The sequence below is a fragment of the Felis catus genome, chromosome A3 (assembly GCF_018350175.1).
Source record: "Felis catus isolate Fca126 chromosome A3, F.catus_Fca126_mat1.0, whole genome shotgun sequence".
NCBI classification, from domain to species: domain Eukaryota; kingdom Metazoa; phylum Chordata; class Mammalia; order Carnivora; family Felidae; genus Felis; species Felis catus.
The window spans coordinates 41851770-41874807 of NC_058370.1; the positions used below are offsets into that span (position 1 = coordinate 41851770).

The window sequence follows — 23038 nt, forward strand, 5'->3', positions numbered from 1 at the left end:
AAAGTAGGCCTATCCATGAAACTTAAGCTCAGAAAATCTTAAACCAAGAAAGGATTCTAATTTCATTTTACTCTATTTCTTATTACTCAAAACATCCTGAAAAAGTAAAACATTTTCTTCCATCAAAGTGTTAGCCAGCCCTGCCATACTCCTGCTCTTCTCTTCCTCAGGGATGGAAAATGAAGACCCAGCACAATTTAAACTTAAATCATTTGCATATGGATCCCACTGTCACATAGATTCAAATATGCTCCATCCTCCAAATTCAATTCAACAAACATTGTTTACTGTGTGTAAGGAACAAAACAAAACAAAACAAAAAACTCCATGGGGCGCCTGGGAGGCTCAGTTGATAAAGCAGCTGACTCTTGATTTCAGCTCAGGTTGTGATCTCACAGTTGATGGGTTCGAGCCCTGAGTCAGGCTCTGCACCGATGGCATGGAACCTGCTTGGGATTCTCGCTCTCCCTCCCTCTCTGCCCCTCCCCCATTCACTTGTTCTCTCTCTCTCAAAAGTAAATAAACATTAAAAAAAATTTTTTTTAAGAAAAAAATCCATATGATTAATGTCTGGGGGGGGTTGAGGGGGGGATAAAAACACAAAAGAACAACTTTCATGGAACTTATATAAGTAGCTCACTTATCAAGGACAAGTCTCTCCAACTAAGCAGCCCGCTTCCTCCCCGACCTACACTTGTGCCAAGTCACAGTCAGACGTTCTGTGCAGGACAATAAAACACAAAAGCAAGTCAGACGCTGAGTAATCGAAGAATATGCTTTCAGTAAGGAGGAGACCCTAGTTTTTTAAAAAATGAGAAGAGTAGCCAAGGCTGGAGGGATGCAAACAGAGAGCCCCCTCGGGGCCGCAGGCCAAACTTCACCATTAGGCTCTGGACAGACCCCGCAGAGTAGCGCTCCCTTCTGCCACACCATCTGTCAGACACTTGAGAGCTCTATGCTGCAGTCCAAACTGACTGTGCTTTATCTCGAAGCACAGAACTCAAGGAGTTATTTGGAAGTCAGATAACACCTTTGAGCATTTTTTTTTTCATCCGTTTATAAAACGCTGGAACAGAGAAACCAAAACATGTACAGAGCAGACGCACCAAAGAGGTATGTGAAAGGGTCGGGTGAGGGGGAAGAAAGTGGGAATGGACAATGCATTCGGGGACTCATTACTTGAAAAAATTCATCAACAATAAAACATACGGGATTTATAAAAAGCCACGCCAAAAGGCCCCCAGGAGGCGCATCAAGTAGCCACTTCATAAACCACTTCAAACAGTAAGCAGTCAGCACAATATGGAAGCTATGCAAAAAGGGAACGATACACCAAGGCCTCAGGAACGCATTGATCCCAAGGCTTGTAGATGCTGGATTTATCACAACATTAAGTTCCAAGACCCAAGAGAGTTATCACAGTTTAGCACAAATTCAGCCAGAATGAAAAACACACCGGGGCAGTATTCAAAGAGACTAGAAAGATCAAAAAGAGAAGAGTCAACCCAGATTCTCAGGAGCCTGCACAGCATGTCAAGAGACTGAGATGTGGGACTGACTCTGCTATCAGACCAGATTGAACCATGGAACAGAAGCTGCTTCAGTGCTTACATCCCAGGGGCTTTAAAACAGAGAATTGGTTACTTGGCTGAAGGAGGAGCTGGGAAGCCACTGGGGATGGTAAGGCCACCCAGAAACTGACACCAGCAGCAACCAGCATCACCCCTGGGCAGGAGTGACACAGGGGCAAAGCCAGGGCTGGGCCACACGAATGCTACAAGAAGCCTGAGGGGGAGACGTCTGCTTTCTCGCTCCAATCTCCAGGGGAGTCCCCCAGAGCCTGAGAAAGGGTAGCCCCCAGGGGCCAGCCCCCCATGACCCAAGGCAGGGCCGGAGAAGTAGGGAAAGGGATCCGACGGCAAAAAAGCCCAAGACTGCTCCCCATCTTTCCTCAAACTGTATGGTGCAGACCTGACACCTGGGCACCTTAGATTCTGACTTAGCTCATCTGCAGTGGAGCCTGAGGGCCAGCGATGCAGATGGTGCTGGTCCAGGAGCCCCAGTCTGGCGAATATCTAACTGACTCAAATGAAGGGCTGGACCATAATCCAAAGGAACACAGCCACATTCCTTCTAAGGATAAAAACACACCCTCATGTATAAGCCTTTCAAAGAAGAACGAGGAACATAAGGCACAGGTAGGAACAAGACCAGTGCCTGCACAACACTCCGTGTTACTTCTTCCCCCAGACCGTCAGATTTGTGTGCTTCAAGGTTATGGCTGAATTGGGTCCCCCTAAAATTCAGCTACTGAAGTCCTCATCCACAGTACCTCAGAACATAACTGTGTTTGGAGACGGGGTCTTTATGTAATGACACTAAAATGAAGCAGTTAGGGTGTAATATGACTGACGTCCTCGTAAAAAGAGAAGACTGGTGGGGCGCCTGGGTGGCGCCGTCGGTTAAGCGTCCGACTTCAGCCAGGTCACGATCTCGCGGTCCGGGAGTTCGAGCCCCGCGTCGGGCTCCGGGCTGATGGCTCAGAGCCTGGAGCCTGTTTCCAATTCTGTGTCTCCCTCCTTCTCTGCCCCTCCCCCGTTCATGCTCTGTCTCTCTCTGTCCCAAAAATAAATAAACGTTGAAAAAAAAATTTAAAAAAAAAAAAAAAGAGAGAAGACTGGGACACACACAGTATGAGCAGCCGCGCAGGCAGGCACACTGAGAAAAGACCACATGAGGACACACGCCAAGGAGAGAGGCCTCGGGAGGAACCAACCCTGCCGTCACCTTCATCCTGGACTTGAGGCCTCCAGAGCTGTGAGCAGATAAAGTTCTGCTGTTTAAGCCCCCTGGTCTGTGATATTTCGTATGACAGCCTAGAGAGTTAATATAAAAGTCTTGGTTTGGGTTTTTGCTTCTTGATACTACTTTAATGAGGTTAAGTTTTCGCTGTTTGCCTGCCCAGTGAGAGGCAGAGTTCCAGAAGCTGGCTTACAGAATAATAGAGACAGTCCTAACCCAGACCCTGCTCCTATTTAGGGGGAGAAACCAAGGCCACGAACCTCAGATGATGATGGATGCTGTGACAGAGGCAAAGCCAAATGCTCTAAAGGCCCAAGGAGAACAAAATCATTCCAACTGGGAGGTGGGGTGGAAGTGTGAGCAGGGACAGAGCTTCCACAGGGATTCTGATGGGTCCAGAAAGCGGAAACATCTGGAATGCTGGAGCAACACAGGCAAAGGCCAAGAGTCACCAAGAGACCCGATGCGCAGGTGTGCGGGGACCAGCAAGACGTCTGGCAGGGCGGGTGCGATGGCGGGAGCCCAGGGGCAGGGAGAACTGTCAAAGTAAACAGAGAACTGAGGAGCTCACTACCTCTGGGAGTCTGAACTCTAATTTGCAGAAAATGAAGATTAATGAAATAAGGAAGGCAGGTTAAGGGCAAGAGAGTGGATATGCAGAGTCCACTGTGAAGGATAGTAAAACTCTCATTACCTAACTGCCTAAGAACAGCCTCCTCAAGATTAACATACTTTCTACCTTCATTAGCCACTTCCAAAAGAACTCTTAGAACTTTATTATCTCTTCCCCTGTTAACCTGGATCTAGGGAACAGGTTGCCATCCACCATGATATCCAAGCTAGGAACCAGGGTATGTGATGGTTGTGGGTAAGTGTCACGACCCGGTGAGTCAGAAAGAGAACTGAAGCCTGAGATCCAAGTTCCGCAGATCGAAGCCTGAGGCTCCGTCACTGCCACCGCAGTGCCACCAGTCTGGCTGCAAATAGCCATCACCCTTTGTCAGAGCATGAATCTGGCCAGCAGCCTTCTGCTCTCCCTCCACCCCCACTCAGGAGGACCTTGGATCCCTCATCCAGAGCAAGGGAAGCAACAGGCCCAATGAAAAGAAAGGAACAAAGTTACTCCTTGGCTTGTGAGCATCCAGGATCCCAGCCTCTAGTGATTTCCAGGGAAATTAAGGAACTTCCAAGCGTAATTCACATGAATCTGACTTTAAGAGACCTTTGCCTTGTACACTGACTGAGAGTCCCACCCCTGCAGGAGAGGGGGCTCTCATTGACTCCCAAAGCACCTCCATGTGGCGTATGCCAATGAACTAATCTCGGGTCTCATCACTGACCGAGGAGATGCAAGCATACAGCACCGGCATCTCAATGCCAACAAAAACCAATGTGACGCCTGACGAGATGGGTTATGCCCCTCTCCTTAGTCCTCTCTTCAAGCAATAGCCATGTGGCTCCTCTGAAACGACTCGCCGATAAACTGGGACAAGAAAAAGAAACGAGGCAGACAGGCGTGGCACCAACAAACACTGAATCAGCCCTGGTCTCTCCCTTTATCCCCTGGATGTTATAACTCTCATCTGCCTGTTCCCCAAAGGACTCTCCGTGGATGTTCAGAATTGGGGTTTGGAAAGGATGATAACAGGGAAACTGGCAGAGTCAACAGTTGGGTCTTGACAATGAACATAATCCTGGGAACCTACTGGTTCACTGGGCCTGTCTCTACAAAATGTGCTAATTCGGTATAAGAGCAAGTTCCCACAGTTTAGCATAGGCATGTGCAGACTGAACTACTGATCTGAAAGCACGTTTGCATTTACACCCTGGCACTGCCTTATTGTGAGTAAAATATCCTTCTTTCCCCTTTGCTTTTTAGTTCAGTCAAGTGACTTGCTTTGGTCAATGTGACGCTAGCGAGCACGGCGCAAGCAGAAGCCTGAAACACACCTGCACGACTCGGCATGCCCGCCTGTACCTTGGCCAAGACCATGAGAAGAGCACGCCCCAGAAAACCAGCCGGTCCAAGAGGATGAGGGACATGTGGGGCAGACCCGGAACCCACCGACAGCCTGGAGCCAAGCCCAGCCAACTCCCAGCCAACCCCCAGCCAACCTGCACACGCGTGAGAGAAAACGTGGTTTTAAGCCACTGGGTTGGGGTGGGTTCTCTGCAGCATTATTAGAGCAATAGCTGATGAAGAACCGTCCGACAACAGAAATAGGGGAAAGGATTACACAGATTACCGCACAGATACAAACTCATCGAACAACACTCATTTTCCTCATCAGTTTCCAAAGAATGCTTTCAAAAACAGCGTTTGAGTAGCCGCCTTCTTTCCTTCACCTCAGCCCTCAGGCACCGTCTTCCAGTAAGAGAGGAAGACCGCCCCTAAAACAGCAAATATAAGCAGAAAATGACTACAGATTTAAAACACAAATACCAGCAGAGAAATCTAAAATGGGCTTGCAAGAGCGAGAGACAATTTGAAATTTGAAATAAAATTAGCCAAATAAAATTTGAAGTATCATTAGCCTTTCTCATAATCTTTGACACCTAGCACACAACACATTTCCATTCTTCTCATCTGAATAGTTATAAAAAAATAAAAATAAAGATTTATGAATAATAGAATTGGAATTGGAGAACTTAGCCTCAGGGCCCAAAAATCACCTTACGAAAAGGCGCACTGCCTCCTGTGCCAACAGATACTACATGCGCTAATGACTTTTCAAAGAGCTATCTCGTTTCTCTGTTCCTTAAACGGAACAGATTTCCATCTTCTCTCTTTGCAAATTTACTGAGGTGAGTGTACATCGCGTCATGAAAGGTCAAACGACGTGGGCTTCCCAGGCAGGGGCTGTGGCACTGCTCCTTAGAGCTGATGCAGCTACAGGATGAAAACTACCCATGTCTTGGGGGTGCTTGCTCCACACCTGACTATGGTACTTGCAAATGCAAGAGAGGTCTTTTGCTCAGTCTCCTGAACAAAAATCTATTGACATGGGAAATGCTGAAGAAGTACTTCAAAGTAATATGACACTATCATCAGAATCAGGAGGCTCCCCACCAGAAACCCTTACCTTCTGTAACGGGAAACATCATCTCTCAGACCATCACAACCCACCCCCACTGAGAAGCACAGCTCAACCTGCCACCTTGTGAGAAAGTCTTTTTAAGCCTCAAAGCAGGCCAAGCTGCCTAAATGGCACGTGGAGAACTTTACAGCATATGCTGCTGACCTCTTTCAGAGCTGTCAGGCACAGAACTACATGGCTGACCCAGGCCTTCAAGAGTTTGCCCCCATGAAACGGTTAAGTGGGTGCCCCATTTTTCATATATAGGGTAGGGTTCTGCCAAGACATGCAGCTAAACCTGGTCTCTCCAGCCTCACCTATGGTACAGGACATTTCACTCTTTCCAGAATACTTTGTCTGAATAGGCCTCAAAAACAAACCCAGGATTCAGTGGTCTCTGAATCCCCCTCCCTCATGTGTGAAGTCAGACACTATCAAAGTTTATATTCCGGTCCGAACCTCAAATGTCGTTGAGGTATTGACCCTCAATAGAGGACTCAGGTTTTCTGCCAACTCAGCAATAGCCGGAAACACGAAGAAGTGTGTATTTTGAAGCACAGAAAATGAAAATTGGAGGCCACTGGTGACATCCTTTCACAATTAGCATCGCCAAACATGCAGACCATCTCTGTCTAGCCCTTGAGACACACACACAAAAAATTCCAATAGGAAATTACTAGTTTCGTAATCTGAAATCTAGCCATGCTATGCACACACATTCTACAATACTGACACAAGACTTTTTTTATCCCCCCCACCCCATTTAACCTATCACTTTTACATTGGGTTTAACAAAAGCAGGAAAGCAAAGTGGATGCCCTTGAATACTAAGTGGAGTTTAATATGTGCTGAATCAAAAATGGAAAAACTCCAGCAAGTAAAAACAAACACCTTACATATCAGCAACCCCTCTGCATGTGAAGATACACACCTTTAATGTCTCATAGCTCTATTTCCTATTTCCATTTCTTCAAAATTAAACCAGAACCCAAATCCCCCAAAAGTCACTGGTCTTACCTTAAGCAAAGCATGTAGTAGCCATATATCAGGTAGAAGGGAAAAAAAAGTTTTATCTATTTAAGCCAAGATAGTAAGATTAAGGCACCATATTACAGTCCTTACTTTCAAAATATTTTGGGTTTCATTCCACTTATTTGTCCATTCCTTGGTCAATTCTTGAACCTAAAAGGAAAAGTACACATGTGTGATTGCTTCATTTTCCATTATTGTGGTTTTCTTCTAGAAAGTTTCTAAACTCTTATTGCTTATGGAAGGATGTACGATATATATCTTTAATTACATAGTAATTTTGATCCCTGAAAGAACTATCACCAAATATAAATCAAATCAGCTGATCTCATTCTACAACCTACCTTGTAGCAAAGGAAAGAACAGGAAAAAAAAATTGTCAAGTTGCCTAGAGTTTTACAACAGTCTTTTTCATGGTATACTTAAGTAAAAGCTGCTTCCTTGGATATTAACTAAAAATTACAAGTTCAAGAATGGGAATGTCCCATTAAATGGGTTAATTTTTCCCGATTATACACTAGGTCCTAAAAAAATAGTGATTTGCTTTTCTTTCTAATTAGATGGGGTGATTAAATCACCTTGGATGCTGCAGTTTTCTTTAAGAGATAATCTGTTGCTTTAGCTAATTAATAGGACTTATAAATCTCATTCTATCTTAAAAAAGAAAAAAGGTGGCTCTTTAACTAACTCTTTTAGTAAAAGCAAAAATCTTTTGATGAAAATCAGCTCCTTTCCAGTCTGCTGTAACCTAGGGGAGAAAATATCCCCCTAATTGTTGAACACAGCACAGTTGGAAACCACTCCTCAAATCTAATAAAAATATTTTGCTGGTTCCATAAAACTTTGTAAATGGTCCTAGTAAGTAATTCATTAAGAAGCAAACAGTGATATTAGATTGAGAGGTAGGAAAAAAAAAAAAATGTATCCTGTAAAAAGGAATATCCCTGAAGCTAAAATAGAGTGACTCCCCCCAGGGGCAGGGTAGGATTGGACAGACAGATGACACTCGTCCTTTCAAAGCCTTCCTCCTTCCCTACTTTAGCAGTTCTGCCACTTCTCCACTCCCATCCCAACTGAACATACCGCTCTTGCAGCTGAGACATTAGCTTATTTAACCAGGCCAAAGTGCATGCCGGGAATACACCTGCTTGCACTCTCACTGCCAACAGCAAGACACCCCCCACATGCCACTGAGTGTATAGCAACTGGAGGAGGTGCTCATGTCAGACACCTCCCCGACAGAAAGCCTTTGTTACTGACAAGTGGGGAAACTGAAAGGACGGCTTACCGGAGAGGAAAACCAAACCACACCTAACCCACCTATACTCAATTGTTCGGCAGTCATTCATTTTACCCCATTTACCCCAAATAGGGCTGACTAAGTTAAAAGAATACCACTTCATTTTCACTAGTTATTAAAATCAAAATCAATCATTTTCTTGGTTAAAACCAAATAAATGAAAGAAACAGGACCGACCCTCTCTAGTTTTGCTTTTTGTGTGTTTTTAACGATTTGCAAAGACTGTCCTGAGCTATCTGGAACTGTACATTCACTCCAGTCTTTCATCTCATCCCTTGAGTGATGGCAACTTCAGGCTCTAATGATGGCAGTTAAAGCCACCTGGCTATCAGGGCGTATTTTGGAAAAGCTTTCAGAGAGGCAATGTTCCGAGAGGGAATGTTCTGCCTTTTCTCCCTACAGAAGAAGGAAGGACTGGTATATTGAATTTACCAATTTATAATCATCGGTTCACAGATTCTCACTGGCAATTTATCGGACAAACACGGCATTCAATAATAAATGCTTCTGCATTTCCCCAACAGGTGTGTTCTCCCTGAAGAAATGACAAGCCAATCAATCCTTTTCCAATTCAATCAAATAATTCTAGCTTTAAACAAATTGTTAAGTATGCCTTGGGTTTATTTTACTATGGATTTTAAAGCGAATAATCTTCATTTACAAAATAGACCAATGTGTGATACCACCTCTAGCAAATGACCAGGTGATAAGATTTATAGCTAAACAGACAGCAAACGATTGTAAAACGTCAGCAGAAAACTAGATTAAAACCTAGAAATTGTTATGAACGATATACGTAGTCATTTCTGTCACAGCATGTGTAATGCATTCAAATTAAGATGTTTATTGCTTTCTATTAACTTGCTAGGTATTCCTGAAAACTATTATTAAGAAACAATATAAGACTATATCCATTTCGAAGCACTCAAAATTAGAATTTGAAGCACTAAAATACAAAATTTCATCAGAAAAATAGGGAGTAAGAAACTAATGTTTTTACTCATGCTATTATCAGCAAATTCATCAGCATAATTACCCAGGGAAGTGTCAACAAGTTCCTGACTACAAGCCAATTTATATCTTCAGTATTGTGTACTCTTCAAAGAGCTTTACCAATAGAATCCAATTTTCTTTCTCAATCTGCTGTAACCATTCAGCACAGTGAACAAAATCCAACCCAAAAAATGCTCTCAGTGCCTGTTTTTCTTTCACAGACGACTCTTTTTTAAAAAAACAAAAATAGTACAGAACCAGGTCAGCCATGAAACTGGCTTTCAGAAAGAGCCAGCATACCAGCACTCAACGTCAGCCCATGACATCTCCAGAGCCACTCTCTCTCTGGTCACTCACTGCCACTCCCTCTCCCTGCTTCAGCTCTCCCTAGCTTAAGGGAAACTTAGTATCCACGTGGAGTATTCAGAGATTCCCCCAGTGCTGCACTTCCCACTGGAAATAAAGTAAAGGGATGACAAAAAGACTAAACGGTGGTCATTCTTCAGCTACGGTTAAGCTGTGGGGACCACCGCTGTCTCATAAATGTTGAACACGGCCTCCCTCGACTCGGGGCTCCTGTGTGCTCTGAAGTACCGAGCAGCCTCCCGGCCTGCATGTGAATTTCAGTTGCAGTAACCATCATGTACCAGACAAATCCCATTTAATAAGTCACAGAGGACACGATGAGATACACCAAGAGTCAACCATTGTGCTTCTTTAAAAATGGGGTGAGGCAGAGGGAGGGTTCAGTGAAATGAAGAAGGAAAATGAGTTTAAACAGCAAGTATTAAAAAGCGTGCACTTAAAATAACAGTGAAAAGATTTTTAAAAAATAACGAGTCAGGTATCACTTACTCTTGCTTCATTCTGCTGAAGTTTTTCCTCCATACTTAAGGCTGTGGGGGAGTCTAAGAGGGCAATCTACAATTTAAGCCATAAAAGAGAAAAGTAATTAGTAAACAGCAATAATCTACAGGAAGGATTTGTCCATGATTAATAAATTATCAAAAAGAGCCAAATAACTATTAAGCAAAGGTGAAAAGTACTGTCCCACAACCACCCCAAAAGTGTCAGTCATCACTGAGTCTTTAATCAATGGGGTACATATCTCGTAATATTCAAAACCATAGCATCCTAGCAAACCCACATTTGCAATACAAATCAGTAAAGCAAAGGAAAAAGACAAACATGTTACATACTGACATTTTACCAAAATCAAACAAGGTCTAAATCCCTAAATCTGAAAGAATTCATCTGTTCTGAATACGCACAATGTACAAAATTCAAAAAGAAGCATAAGTCTTGCTCAATCACAGGCTTCTGAGAATTATACATGTTGATACATGCAAATGAAATTTAGTTTCACTGCTGGATTATACTCCATGTGTGGTATGGCTACCCATTTCTTTATGCATGTTGCAAAGGTATAAAGATTGACACGTGAATGACGAACACCAAAATCTGGTTAGAACTGGGACAAGACACAGAAGGGAAAGCACAGGGAGCCAGGTAGGGCACAGAGGGGCTCTGACTGTATTCGGAACTCATAATCTGAGAGGTAGGGACATAGTGCTAGGATGTCATCAGAAATAAAAGAAAGGGGTCATATAAAAGGCACAGCATGTGGAGGGGGCGAGGGTGTGAGGACTTCTGGGTGGCTCAGTTGGTTAAACATCCCACTGTGGCTCAGGTCATGATCTCGCAGTTCGTTGAGTTCGAGCCCCACATCAGGCTCTGGGCTGACAGCCTGGAGCCTGCTTCAGATTCTGTGTCTCCCTCTCTCTCTCTCTCTCTGCCCATCTCTCACTTGTGCTCTGGCTCTCTCTCAAAAATAAATAAACATTAAAAAAAAAACTTTCAAAGATACAGCAGAGGGGATATAGTCAATGATATTTTAATAGCGTTGTGTGGTGACAGACGGTAGCTACACTTGTGAGCAAAACATCACAAGATGTTGAATCACTATGCTGTACACCTGAAACTGTGCATCAGCTATACTCAAGTAAAAAAATTTAAAAAACAAAAAATAGAGAGGGTCTTCCTCCCTCCCCATCCACAGGCAACCACTTTTTCCCAATATGCTGTGTAAACCTGAAGTCATTCTGGTCATATGCACGCATATTTTTGTTGTTTTTTAAACAGCACAAACAGTGCTCGCTTCGGCAGCACATATATTAAACAGCACAAACACTAGCAGAACACTATTCTGAACACTGCCATTTTCACTCAACAATATATTCTGGAGAAAATTCAGTACAAATAAAACCACTTCGTTCTTTTTAACAATTCCAATTCACCATACAGTATTCCATATATGTGTACATATATATACATATATGTGTACAATATTTGAATATTCAAATCATATATCCATATGTATGAATATTCCATAATTTATGTCAGCACTTTCCTAGTAATGGAAATGCAGGGTTTCTTTCTAATCTTCTGTTTTACCAGCAATGCTACAAACAGCAATCCTATACCACGGTCTACCATGTACATAGGTGTATCAATAAATTCCTCCAATGGAATTTGTGAGTCATTTATATGTATGGTTTTTTTTTTTAACTGCCAACTTCTCCTCCTCAGAGACTGTAGCATTTTTTTTTCATTATTATTTACATTTCAATTTCTATTCAAATGAATGCAACAGCCATAAGTGGTCTTCGTTGGCTCAGTTAAACTTTCAGGCTGACAAGATTACCATGGGCCACACTCCACATGGACAGGACAGCAAGGTCCTCATGAAGTCTCTGTAATGGTCCCCACAGCTGTCAGGAGCTACCATCTTTAGCCCTCTCGAAGGACTGAGATTGAAACACGCACCTAGGGGGCTCACCTTGGCCTAGAAGCCCCACACCCCGCCAGAGGCAGCATCTCTTGTTCAGGCATACCCTCTAGGGTCCACAAGAGACATCCTCAGTTACAAGAGTCACTGCACTCAGGGAAACCCAAACCTATGGCTTTCCACCCACACTTACAGTTTATATATAGTCCATCCTAATCCAGATGCAATTCTCCTATTAGGGGCCATTTTTATCATCAGAGATGTTGTCTGGTGATAAAGATGGCCTCCCACTGTTACCCAGATTACGGAGAATAAAGCCAACAAGATAAGCACTAGTAAAGGAAATTCATCCATAGCGGAAAAAAAGGAGTTTTGCTAACACATTACTACAGCACATTATTGCAGCACCTAGCATGCCGTCTTGCACACAGATGGTACTCGACAAATAGTTGCCAGTGAAGAAATGCAGGTGGCAGGCTTTATTATGCCTGCACAGTTTATATGTGGCTGACAATTTTCACAGCAATTAGTGACCCCTTTATAACATGGCTAATTTCACCGACTCCGCTATAGGGATTTTTCATCTATACTCAAAGCTGAAACATTCCTACCACATCGTCAACTCAGCAGATAATCACCGACTGAACACATGCGGGTGGGCGGGCTATCATGACCACTAGGCCTTTTGGTAAACCCACCTAAGTCCTCTTAAAGGAAATATCTGGTCAAACTAAACCATTTTCAATTAAATTACTGTTTGCAAGGTGTCCATTTAGAAGAAAGACGTTCGGGACTAAATAATACTCAGATGAAGTTCATGTGTTAAACCAATGGTAACACGGCATCACAACTGCAGCAGCATCAACTCCGCCAACGACATGTATAAGCACCTGTCGCCTCCCACCTGGGCCAATATACTCTGCAATTAAGCATTTTGATCTTTGCCCATCTGATAGGTTTTCTAAGAAATGTGAGGTATAATTTACATGCAGCAAAATACACAGCTTAATGACTATGTATCCATATCCGTATATTTTCATCTCACTGTTCTTAATATTTGCATTTACCGTATTTCAAGGGACATTGAATATTTTTTCATAGACTTAGAAACCATTTGAAACTTTTTCCTATGAACTGTGCTCATATTCTTTATTCACTTTTCGGTCAGCTTGTGATCTTTTCCTTATTTTTTTTTTAATAGAAGCACTTTTGGGGGCACCTGGATGGCTCAGTCTTGAGTGTCAGGTCATGATCTCGCAGTTTGTGGGTTCAAGCCCTGCATCGACTTTACCACTATTAGCACAGAGCCCGCTTTGGATCCTCTGCCCCCTTCCTCTCTGCCTCTCCCCCACTCACTTGCTCTCTCAAAAATAAATAAAAATATTAAAAAAAAAAAAAAAGAAGCCCTTTCACAATAAGGAAACTTGTGGCACAAGTTGGTGATCTATTTCTCCTGGTTTGTACTGATTAGAGCAAATTTTCATGGTGTTATGTAAATATGCTACGTCCTTCCTTACCTTGATCTATGTGAGCTCTCATGAAATGAGACAGAGGATTACAGCTCCCTGTGGCAAATATGTTTGGCTCTGTCTCCTGCTATTTCCTATAGTTTTTTGGGTTTTTTTCTTTATAAAAGTTGATATGTTTGGTTTTAATTATGAATTACACTCTTTGCTATAATAAAGTGCTTTTTTGTTTGTTTTAGAGAAAGAGCACATGAATGAGGGGGAGGGGGAAGGGAAGGGGGAGGGAGAGGGAGAGAATCTCAAGCAGGCTCCACACTCAGCACAGAGCCCAAACCAGGGCTAGATCCTATGACCCTGAGATCATGACCTGAGCTGAAATCAAGACTCGGACTTTCAACCTACTGAGCCACCCAGGCGCCCCATAAAGTGCTTTTTTAAGGTATGCATAATATATATAAAATGTAAAAACAACATAATGCTGTTTTTGTACTTCTTCCTTTCCCCTCTGAATTACCTAGTAGGCCTGTGTTCATTCATACAAATATCATTTAACAGTTTCCGTCTGTGACCCTCCTGGAGATGTGCCTTAAAAGTTTGCACATGATGACATTTCTATTATCTAGCTATCATTTAAAGTTTCTCTGTACTCCAGCTATACAGATGAGGAATTCATCTTATTTCCATTTTAGTGTCCTCCTTTGCTTCCCGACTTTTCTGGCTTATTTCATTTCTATATTGTTTAATTTTCTCATCTCCAGATATATCCAAGAGAAAAAGAGTTCACAGACGTTCTCTCTGTCAGCTTTAAAGTAGAATTCTGAAAACATGCTTTAAATATAACAAAAGAGAACACTTGAAAGGACAAGTGATCAAAATACTCAACTTCATTGATCATCTGAGAAGTGCAAACTAAATCCTTCTGTAACATAACAGTGCATCCGTCAGATGGTCACAATGAAAACTGGACAGAACCCAGTGTGGACAAGGGCCTGCAGCAGTGAGATCGGGCACTTTCGTGTGCTCATGGTAGATGTAAACCAGTACAGGCACTATAAAAACTGTCTGGCTAAAACTGAGCATATGTATACCTTCCGACCCACCAACTCCACTCTTAAGTATAAACCTAACAGAAACGCTTCGGTACATTCGCTAAATGACACTCAGAAGAAAGTCAGCAACAGCACTTATAGCCCCATAAAGGAAACTCCCCAAATGCCCATCAAAATTACACCGGATAAATGAGTTGGGACACACTTGTGTGACAGAATACAATATAGCAGTGAGAATGAACGGATCTACAACTACATGCAACACCATGGATCAATCTCACAAACACGACATTGAATGAAAGAAATGAGACCAAGAGTATATACTACATGATTCCATTTACATAAAGAACAAAAATAGGCAACACTAAAACCTGATCTATGCCCTCAGAAGTCAGGATAATAGTTACTCTTGACAGAAATGGCAGGTAGCACCTGGAAAAGGAATATCAAGGGGGTCTTCCAGGATGCTGGTAATTTATGTTCCTTGATAGGGGCGCAGGTTAGATCGGTGGATCTGGCTTGCGAAAATTCAATAATCTGTACACTTACAATATGTAGTCTCCCTGTACATAAATAACTCTTAAATACAGAGTTCATATATATGTATATATACAAACAACTACACATATCTGTGTATTTCTCTGTAGTAGGAGAAACAAATACATGTTATATTCTTGTGCTTTATTTACTTTGTACTTTTGAAATTCTGATGCATTTGACATTTTGCACTGGCAAATACAAAAACTTGTTAAAAGGAGTTGATTTTTATTTAGTTGCCCTTAGCCAAATAATGGGACTTTGATTTGAATAACCATCTCAATGAACCATGGCAGCATTTGGAATACTGTAGGAATAGAGCAATGTTACCAGAAAAAAATTATACAGAGATTTTTAATGGGTACTTAAGAACACCTGCTTATTTTACTGAGCATCACAAATTTAATTAATTTAGGATAAGCCTGTACTGTCCCACAACAATTTATAGTTTCATAGTGTGATAAATTATTTTAAATTGGACTCCTGTTTTTATTATAACGTATGAAGTTAACCAAAGAATTTTATCTTCAGTGTGCTCTAAAATAGACTTAACTATCTCCTCCATCCTCACCCTCACCCACAAAAATACTCCTTCAATTACAGCAGCAGCCCTCGGTCACAAAAGAAGATAAAAGGCAACTGGCTCACACGATACGTCTCAAGACATCCCTCAGACAGAATATGGAAAACTTTTAATAAATTAAACTTTTCTGTCTGTATGATAAGGCTTCCTTCAAGGATTTCCTCAGGTTCATTTAAAAAGGCTGATCTTTCTTTTCCTTCATTGCCGCAACTTAGTAAATCATTTTAAGTACAACAAGTCGCACCAATAATCATCCAAATACTTCCCTTCACATAGAATAGTGTGGGTGATCCTATCAAATCATCCTTAAGTGTTCACTTTAGATAAATAAAATTTTTATGACACTGAAAAAAAGATCCCACAGGGCGCCTGGGTGTCTTAGTTGGTTAAGCGTCTGACTTCAGCCTAGGTCATGATCTTGCCATTCCTCAGTTCGAGCCCCGCGTCAGGCTCTGTGCTGACAGCTCAGAGCCTGGAGCCCTGTTTCAGATTCTGTGTCTCCCTTTCTCTCTGCTCCTCCCCTACTCATTCTCATTATCTCTCTCTCTCTCTCTCTCTCAAAAATTAAGAAACAAACAAACAACAACAAAAGAAAAGAAAAAAAGATCCCAATAGCATGGTATACAAATTAAAATGACTATCATGTCCTAAGTCAGGGGAGCCTGATAATATCATATACAGCTGGACTATTCATTCTGGCAACTTGCCTTCACACACAGGAAAGGTCCACATCAGAAAGTAAAATATATGTGGAATGTTTTGTTTTGTTTTGTTTTGTTTTGTTTTGTTTTGTTTTGTTTTTAGAGAGAGAACACACGCCAGTGGGGTAAGGGCAGAGGGAGAGAGAAAGAATCTTAAGCAGGTTCCACGCTCAGTGCAGAGCCTGATGTGGGGCTGGATCCCACAATCCTGGGATCATGACCTGAGCAGAAATCAAGAGTCGGTTGCTCAACCACCCGACTGAGCCACCCAGGTGCCCCTGTGTGGAGATATTTTTAAGTGCAATGAAGAATTCCTATTCAAATGCTGTCTGCCATCGGACGGGAATAAACTGTCAGGTACATTTCAGGATGCAGGAAACTCAGTGAGGTTTTCATTCTGCCAATAGTTTTATGGGTCAAACCACTTATGGTATGTCAAGGGCTTCAAGGGCCATACATTTCTAGATGAAAGGCTGCTCTAGAAAGGGCACTCTGCATCTAAAGAAAAGCATTTTTTTTTCAAATAATACATTTAAGACATCCATGTATGGGTTAGGAAAATGGGAAGAAATGTATCTTTGTTTATTTCTAAGTCAAATCTAAGTCCAATATTTTAAAAAGCTATCCCTGATTGTCTTTCAAGGGTGGACTTTCTTTATAACAGTATCTAATACCCATCAGAACCTAAGTCACACTATTCATTAAAGAACGTAACTCTGGGGGCGCCTGGGTGGCGCAGTCGGTTAAGCATCCGACTTCAGCCAGGTCATAATCTCGCGGTCCGTGAGTTCGAGCCCCGCGTCAGGCTCTGGGCTGATGGCTCAGAGCCTGGAGCCTGTTTCCGATTCTGTGTCTCCCTCTCTCTCTGCCCCTCCCCCATTCATGCTCTGTCTCTCTCTGTCCCAAAAATAAATAAACGTTGAAAAAAAAAATTAAAAAAAAAAAAAAAAAAAAGAACGTAACTCTGTGTGCACACTACACAGATAAGCAAGTTTACTGTGAAAAAACAAGGACAAAGGCCCTTCACTGGAATCCCAAAACATCCCGGGGTGAAGCCACTTGGATAGTCAAGCAAGGCCTCAAGGACATCATCTCAGCCAGTTACAGGTGTGTCACACATGTCACTGTATCACCATAACCACCTCTGTAATGGGCAATACAAAATAGATTCAGAAAGGTCTTCAAACAAGTCTTTCATTCTGTCAAAGTACATTTTCAAACCATAAAATGCATGTGTAGAATTTTAAACCTTACTGCAAGCACCTCAATTTCCTTCCACTAATGGAGATTATGCGGCTAATCCTATTGCATGCTAAATTTCCATCCATAATTGATAACTATTAGATACTTAATCATTTCAGGCTTCGTGGATGAAATCTTACACACAGAGCCCATAATGAATGCAAAGGCCAAGGAGAGGGTAATGTAAAGGAGACTGGCTAACTCATTCAAAGCTTTACCTAGCACTTATTTACTCAAATCAATACAACGAGTGCGATAATTGTCTCATTAAGATCTAGAAATAGATGTCATTACTCAAAGAAAATTATCCATAAATCTCAGAAAAACCCAACCTGATTCCCTTGAGCAAGCAGCGTTTTCAGTCTGGCTATTTCAGCACGCAGCTCACGGATGAGTTTGACGTTGGCGTCCTCATTAATAGTAGGCTTGTTGATGATGTTTTTGGCTCTATTTGCATAGCGAAGAGTACTTAGGGTTTCTCCATAATTGACATCAGCAGGTGAAATGGCTGTGAAGAATGAATTCAAAAAATAATTTATCCAGCACTCCGTGTTTCATTTAACACAAAGTTGGTTTGTAATTTAAAAGTCAGATTAACCCCGGGTCATTGGATAGACTAAATATTCATTGCCATGGTAATGAATATTAAAAATTATCTAAGATTTATAGGAAAGGTGCTCACTATACCAAATTAAATGTCATTTTGCTCCTCTTAAGTCTAGAATCAGCTAGCTATCTAACCAACTCTAAAATGAGATATGAGACTTTCCACCGTGCTTTAAGTAAGGAGTTTTCTCTGTTGAAAATATAGGAAGAAGATTTTAAGACTATTTGTACTTCTCAATACTACATAGAAATTAAAATACTTTTAAAAGTTCCGGCAAAGTCCACCACCTGCAAAAATCCACGGCATTATTACTTTTCAAAAGAGTCAGTAGATCAGTGAATTCTTTTCCTCTAAAGCTTTGGTTAACCACCCCCCTGATCCCCCACCACAGCCTTCAGGGTTCAGGTAACTAGATAGTTACCTGTATCTGGGGTACATACCCTAGGTTAGATCCCTTTTCTCTACCATTAATGCATGGCCTGGGGAATGGGGGAGACACAGAGACAAGAAGGGAAGAGGAGAAAAGGCAAAAGAAAGTGGGGTTAAAAGGTTTTGAGTTCTTCCAAGCAACTGTCTCCCCTTTGTACATCTTTTTCTGTTACACTTCTTCCAGTGAGTGAAAATGCAGGAGCATTTGCACAACACATGGCAAGTTTATCTAACTAGGAAACAGGAAAGAGAGTTAATAATATGATAGCGTAGACAGGGATCACAGATTTTCTTCAAGATAGAAAAACTATTATCATTTTAAGATTAAAAAAAAAAGGCACTATTTCCTAATGAGATGCTTTAAACTTACACATCTACAGTTAGTTCACATAAAACACTATATGCTGAGGACAAGAACTTGAAATTCTTACTGGCGATCATGATGGTTTTAGAGTTCCCGCCAAGGCTATCTTTCAACAGCCAAGTCAAAACAGAATCTCTGTAAGGCACGAAAACTTGTTTCTTCTTCACAAGAGGGTTTGCCGCGTCCTGAGATAAATCGGCTGCACGAAGGAAGAAGAAAAAGAAGAAAAAAAAAAAAAAAGTAAAGTTTTTTCTCTAATTTGGCTTCAGAAAACCTTGAGGCTATCCTCTCAGACTGTAACACAAACATTATACATAATTGCTTTGTGCTAATACAGTACCACGAAGAGTAAGAGGGGCGGGGACAAGCAGAAACCCACCTAAGGCAGAAATGACATTTCCCAGAGTCACGAGGGATTTGTTAATATTCCCCCCTTCCTTCAGTCTGACCCCAGTGGCACCGGTGGCATCTGCTCGCTCACTTCCAGCAAGATCGACTAAGTGGATCTTACTCACGGTTTCAGACGGCATTTCAGAATCAAATTTTGCCTGTAGCAAAATATAAAAGCAGAATTGAAGAGGTATAAAGAGCCCTGATGTTGTCTGTGATACAAATTCTAATTATTTTCCACTTCTCACTGTGATCTCTTGGGGTAGGGTTTGGGGTTTTTTTGTTTTTTGTTTTTAATTTTGTTGTTTCGTTGGCCTTCTTACTGGTTATAGAAACTTCCAAATGAAACTGAATACACCAGAAGTCTACCATATGTAATTCTTAAACTTTCTGAAGATACCTGTTCCATTACTCAAATCACTCGGTCATTCTCAACAAAGGCTTACTAAGTCTGACTGTAGTAGAACAGGACACAAGTCACTGTGGGCACTCAATAAAGAAAACAGAAGTAAATAAGTAGTTTTGTTCTCATCTAGAGTCTTCAGCATTCCAAGCACAATGGCTCTCCAAAATACGATAAATGTAGACAGTTATTAAAAGACCATTTGACCATTATTCAATGTCAAAACTTGTTTCACAAATTATAAAACACTGAAAACCTTAAATAGTGTATTCCTTGCTTCTGGATTCTACCAAAATCTTACCTTCCCAACGACTTTTAACCTACATTTAACAGTCTGAGCCAAAATGCCAAAAAGAAATTACCATATTTTGATAGAAGTGTAAGCCTCTTAGAAACCAGAGGTGGCCATATCCTAATTCACATTAACCAGAAAGAAGGAGAAAATCCAAAAAACTACAGTAAATCATAAGCAAAGATGTAACAAAAGGTAAAGATGTGGAGCATTTATTAGGAGTTGTTCTGACTGATTTTTGAGAATTTTTTTATTTTCTTGGTTCTGGGATTCCCCTCCTGAATAAAATACTATTTTTTGTATCTGATATGTTCAATGGCTAACATAGGCCAGGACATCCCCAAACTCCTAACACACGCTCAAGTCCCGAGAGGACCCTACGTGTTTGCATTCATCTGTTCTACTGGCCTAGGTCTTAAACTATTTACCTTCAGTAATTCCACACACAGTCACAACACACCTCACCTCGTAATCAGAATAGTTCTTACACTGGTACCTAAAAAGGTTGGTTGCCTTTTAATATCATTCAAATAATCATAATCAACATTGTGGGGCGAGTGCCATGGAGCGATAATGTACCACAATGAGTTACTCACCTTGGCCTCCAGCTGGTCTGACTTGCAATCCATTATCTCCCACAGAGCTCACAACACTGAAAACTTTTGCTTAATTATGCAAAAAGCAAGTTTTTTCTGTCTAGAACAGGGCTGAAGCCTGCTAACTATTTCTTGAGGGTACACATCTGGACATTTCAAACGACCGTGCCTGTAACCACGGAGAAACTGCACACAACACATGTTCGTCTCTAATTAACAAGGAGATGACAGGCCGTCACCTTTGCCTGCTGCTGCTCCTGGTTCAACGATGATCGGTCCTCAGCTGGTGCTAATCACCAAGTAAAGACCTCGAGGATGGAGCCAGCTGGCCCCCCAGCTGCCCTCACCTGAGTGAACTTGATGGTGAAGATGGCATGAGACCTGCTACTGACGTCGTTCATCCCAGTCGCTGCTGTGGTTCGGTTGATATTTCCTGCATCCATGAGTTCTTCCACATCACCGTAATTCTGTACTAAATGTTTGGATAAATCTGGGAAAAAAGCAGAGGGCGGGGGGCTGAAGAAATCTCCCTAATATACAATAAACAGAATAAGAAATTTACCCCTAGGAAATAACACACAACTGTACAAATTTGCTGACTTGTTTAAAGATCTTGCTTGTTCCTATGGTGTGCCAGTTTATAACACAGACTCGGGGATCAAGTCCTACTCTGCTGCTTACCAGTGGACTTACATGGTTATGCACAAGTCACTTAACCTCGCTGAGCCCCAGTCACCTCTGATAATGTGTACCTATCACATAGGGTATTTATGATAAACATTAGCTATCATCATCGACCTCATGAGCATTAGTTATAGCAAGGGAAACGTAAACACTAGCTTCGTGCAAAACCCGAGAGCATTTTTTTTAATCCTTTAAAAAACATGTCATTCATTTTCTGGGAACATTCATATGTTTCTAAAATCAAAAGCTATGAAAGATATACTGTGTAAAGGGTTTCCCACCACCCATCCTAAACCCACTTCTCACTTCCCTGTGTCAGACAACCCAATGTAATTAGTTTTTCCATACTCTTCTAAAAATAACCCATAGATATGAAAGCAATTACATACACGGGTGTGTGTGTGTGTGTGTGTGTGTGTGTGTGTGTGTGTGTGTGTAATTCCATTTGTATCCTGCTTTTTTCTATGTAATAATATACTGAAGAATATTCTGTATCAGTTAATGTGATTCTTCACTCATTTGTATGACTGCAAAGTGTTCAACTGCATGCATGCACCATAACCAATTTTAACCAGTCTCCTGTTGAAACTATAGATGTTGTTTACATTCTATTCGCAATTACAAGTCACGCCGATACAAATAATCTTGTACATAGGTCTTTTCAGATATGTGTGAATATTTCTGCACAAAAAAAAATTCTTAAGAGGCAGAAGTTCTGGATCAAAGCACATTTGAAATTTTGGTGGATATTGCAAACACCATGCTCCATAGAAGGCAATTTACACCCAGCAGCAGCAATAGATGAGACTGTCTATCGCCCAACACTGTCTTAGGCTTACTTACATCTGCCAGGGATAGGTAAGAAATGGTATCCTGAAGACTTTTTTATTTTGCTTTTCTCTGATTATGAGTGAGGCTAAGCATACTTTCCTTCATTTAAAAATCATCCATATTCCCATTTCTGTGAAGTCTATTCACATCTTTTGTTCATTTATCTACTTGGTTGTTGAGTCTGTTGTTATTGGGTTATGGAATCTCTTTATTATTGGGAAATTAGTCCTTTGTCTGGAACTTGGATGGAAAAGATTTTTCCTACTTTTCAAGTTGTCTTTTTACCTTGCTGACTGTATTTCTGCCAAATTTTTATTCTGTTCTGTTTGTTTGTTTTTTACCATTTCAAATTTAACACTTAGTTTATGGTTTCTAGGTTTTAAGTAAATTTTTAAAAGACTTCCTTTCTGCAAATTTCTGAAAGAAAAAATTAACCCACAGTTTCTTGTAGCCATTTTATTGGCTATTGAAAGTAGTCACTTTCAATATTAAAATATGTGTTCCATTTGCCATTTATCCTGGTACAAAAGCTGAGTTCTGATGCCAATTTACTTTTTTTTCCTCCCAGACAGCTTAACAACCAATATTTGTCCAATGTTTGAACATCAGATTTATTAGAAACGAAATCCCCATAAGTATCTACATCATATTCTGGATGTTTTCCTCTGTCTGATTATTCTGTCTCCTCATAAGCCAGCTTTATAATATGTTTTAACATCTGATAAGACAATTAAAGGGAAGCACGAAGGCACAGTTAGCCTAAAAGCTATTAACAATAATAGCTATTCTACGCTCCACAAAACAAATACATAGTTATGCACCTTACTTGGGGCATAAAAGGCAAAATTTTCATTGGAAATTTAATAAAATGCAGA

At 41.2% G+C, this 23038-nt stretch overlaps 1 protein-coding gene across 10 annotated transcripts in view; it reads right to left on the reverse strand.

Annotated features, from left to right (window-relative positions):
• Positions 1 to 23038, reverse strand: part of KIF16B (kinesin family member 16B) — a 288745-nt gene that overhangs the window by 214053 nt on the left and 51654 nt on the right. For all 10 annotated transcript variants that reach the window (XM_045053906.1, XM_045053901.1, XM_045053905.1 and 7 more), the window contains 6 exons: positions 20996 to 21138; positions 19347 to 19515; positions 19035 to 19166; positions 17900 to 18075; positions 10057 to 10122; positions 7002 to 7061 (listed from right to left, as the gene is read on the reverse strand). In XM_045053906.1, the coding sequence (XP_044909841.1) occupies positions 7002 to 7061; positions 10057 to 10122; positions 17900 to 18075; positions 19035 to 19166; positions 19347 to 19515; positions 20996 to 21138 (746 nt within the window). The remainder of the gene's footprint in view (positions 1 to 7001; positions 7062 to 10056; positions 10123 to 17899; positions 18076 to 19034; positions 19167 to 19346; positions 19516 to 20995; positions 21139 to 23038) is intronic.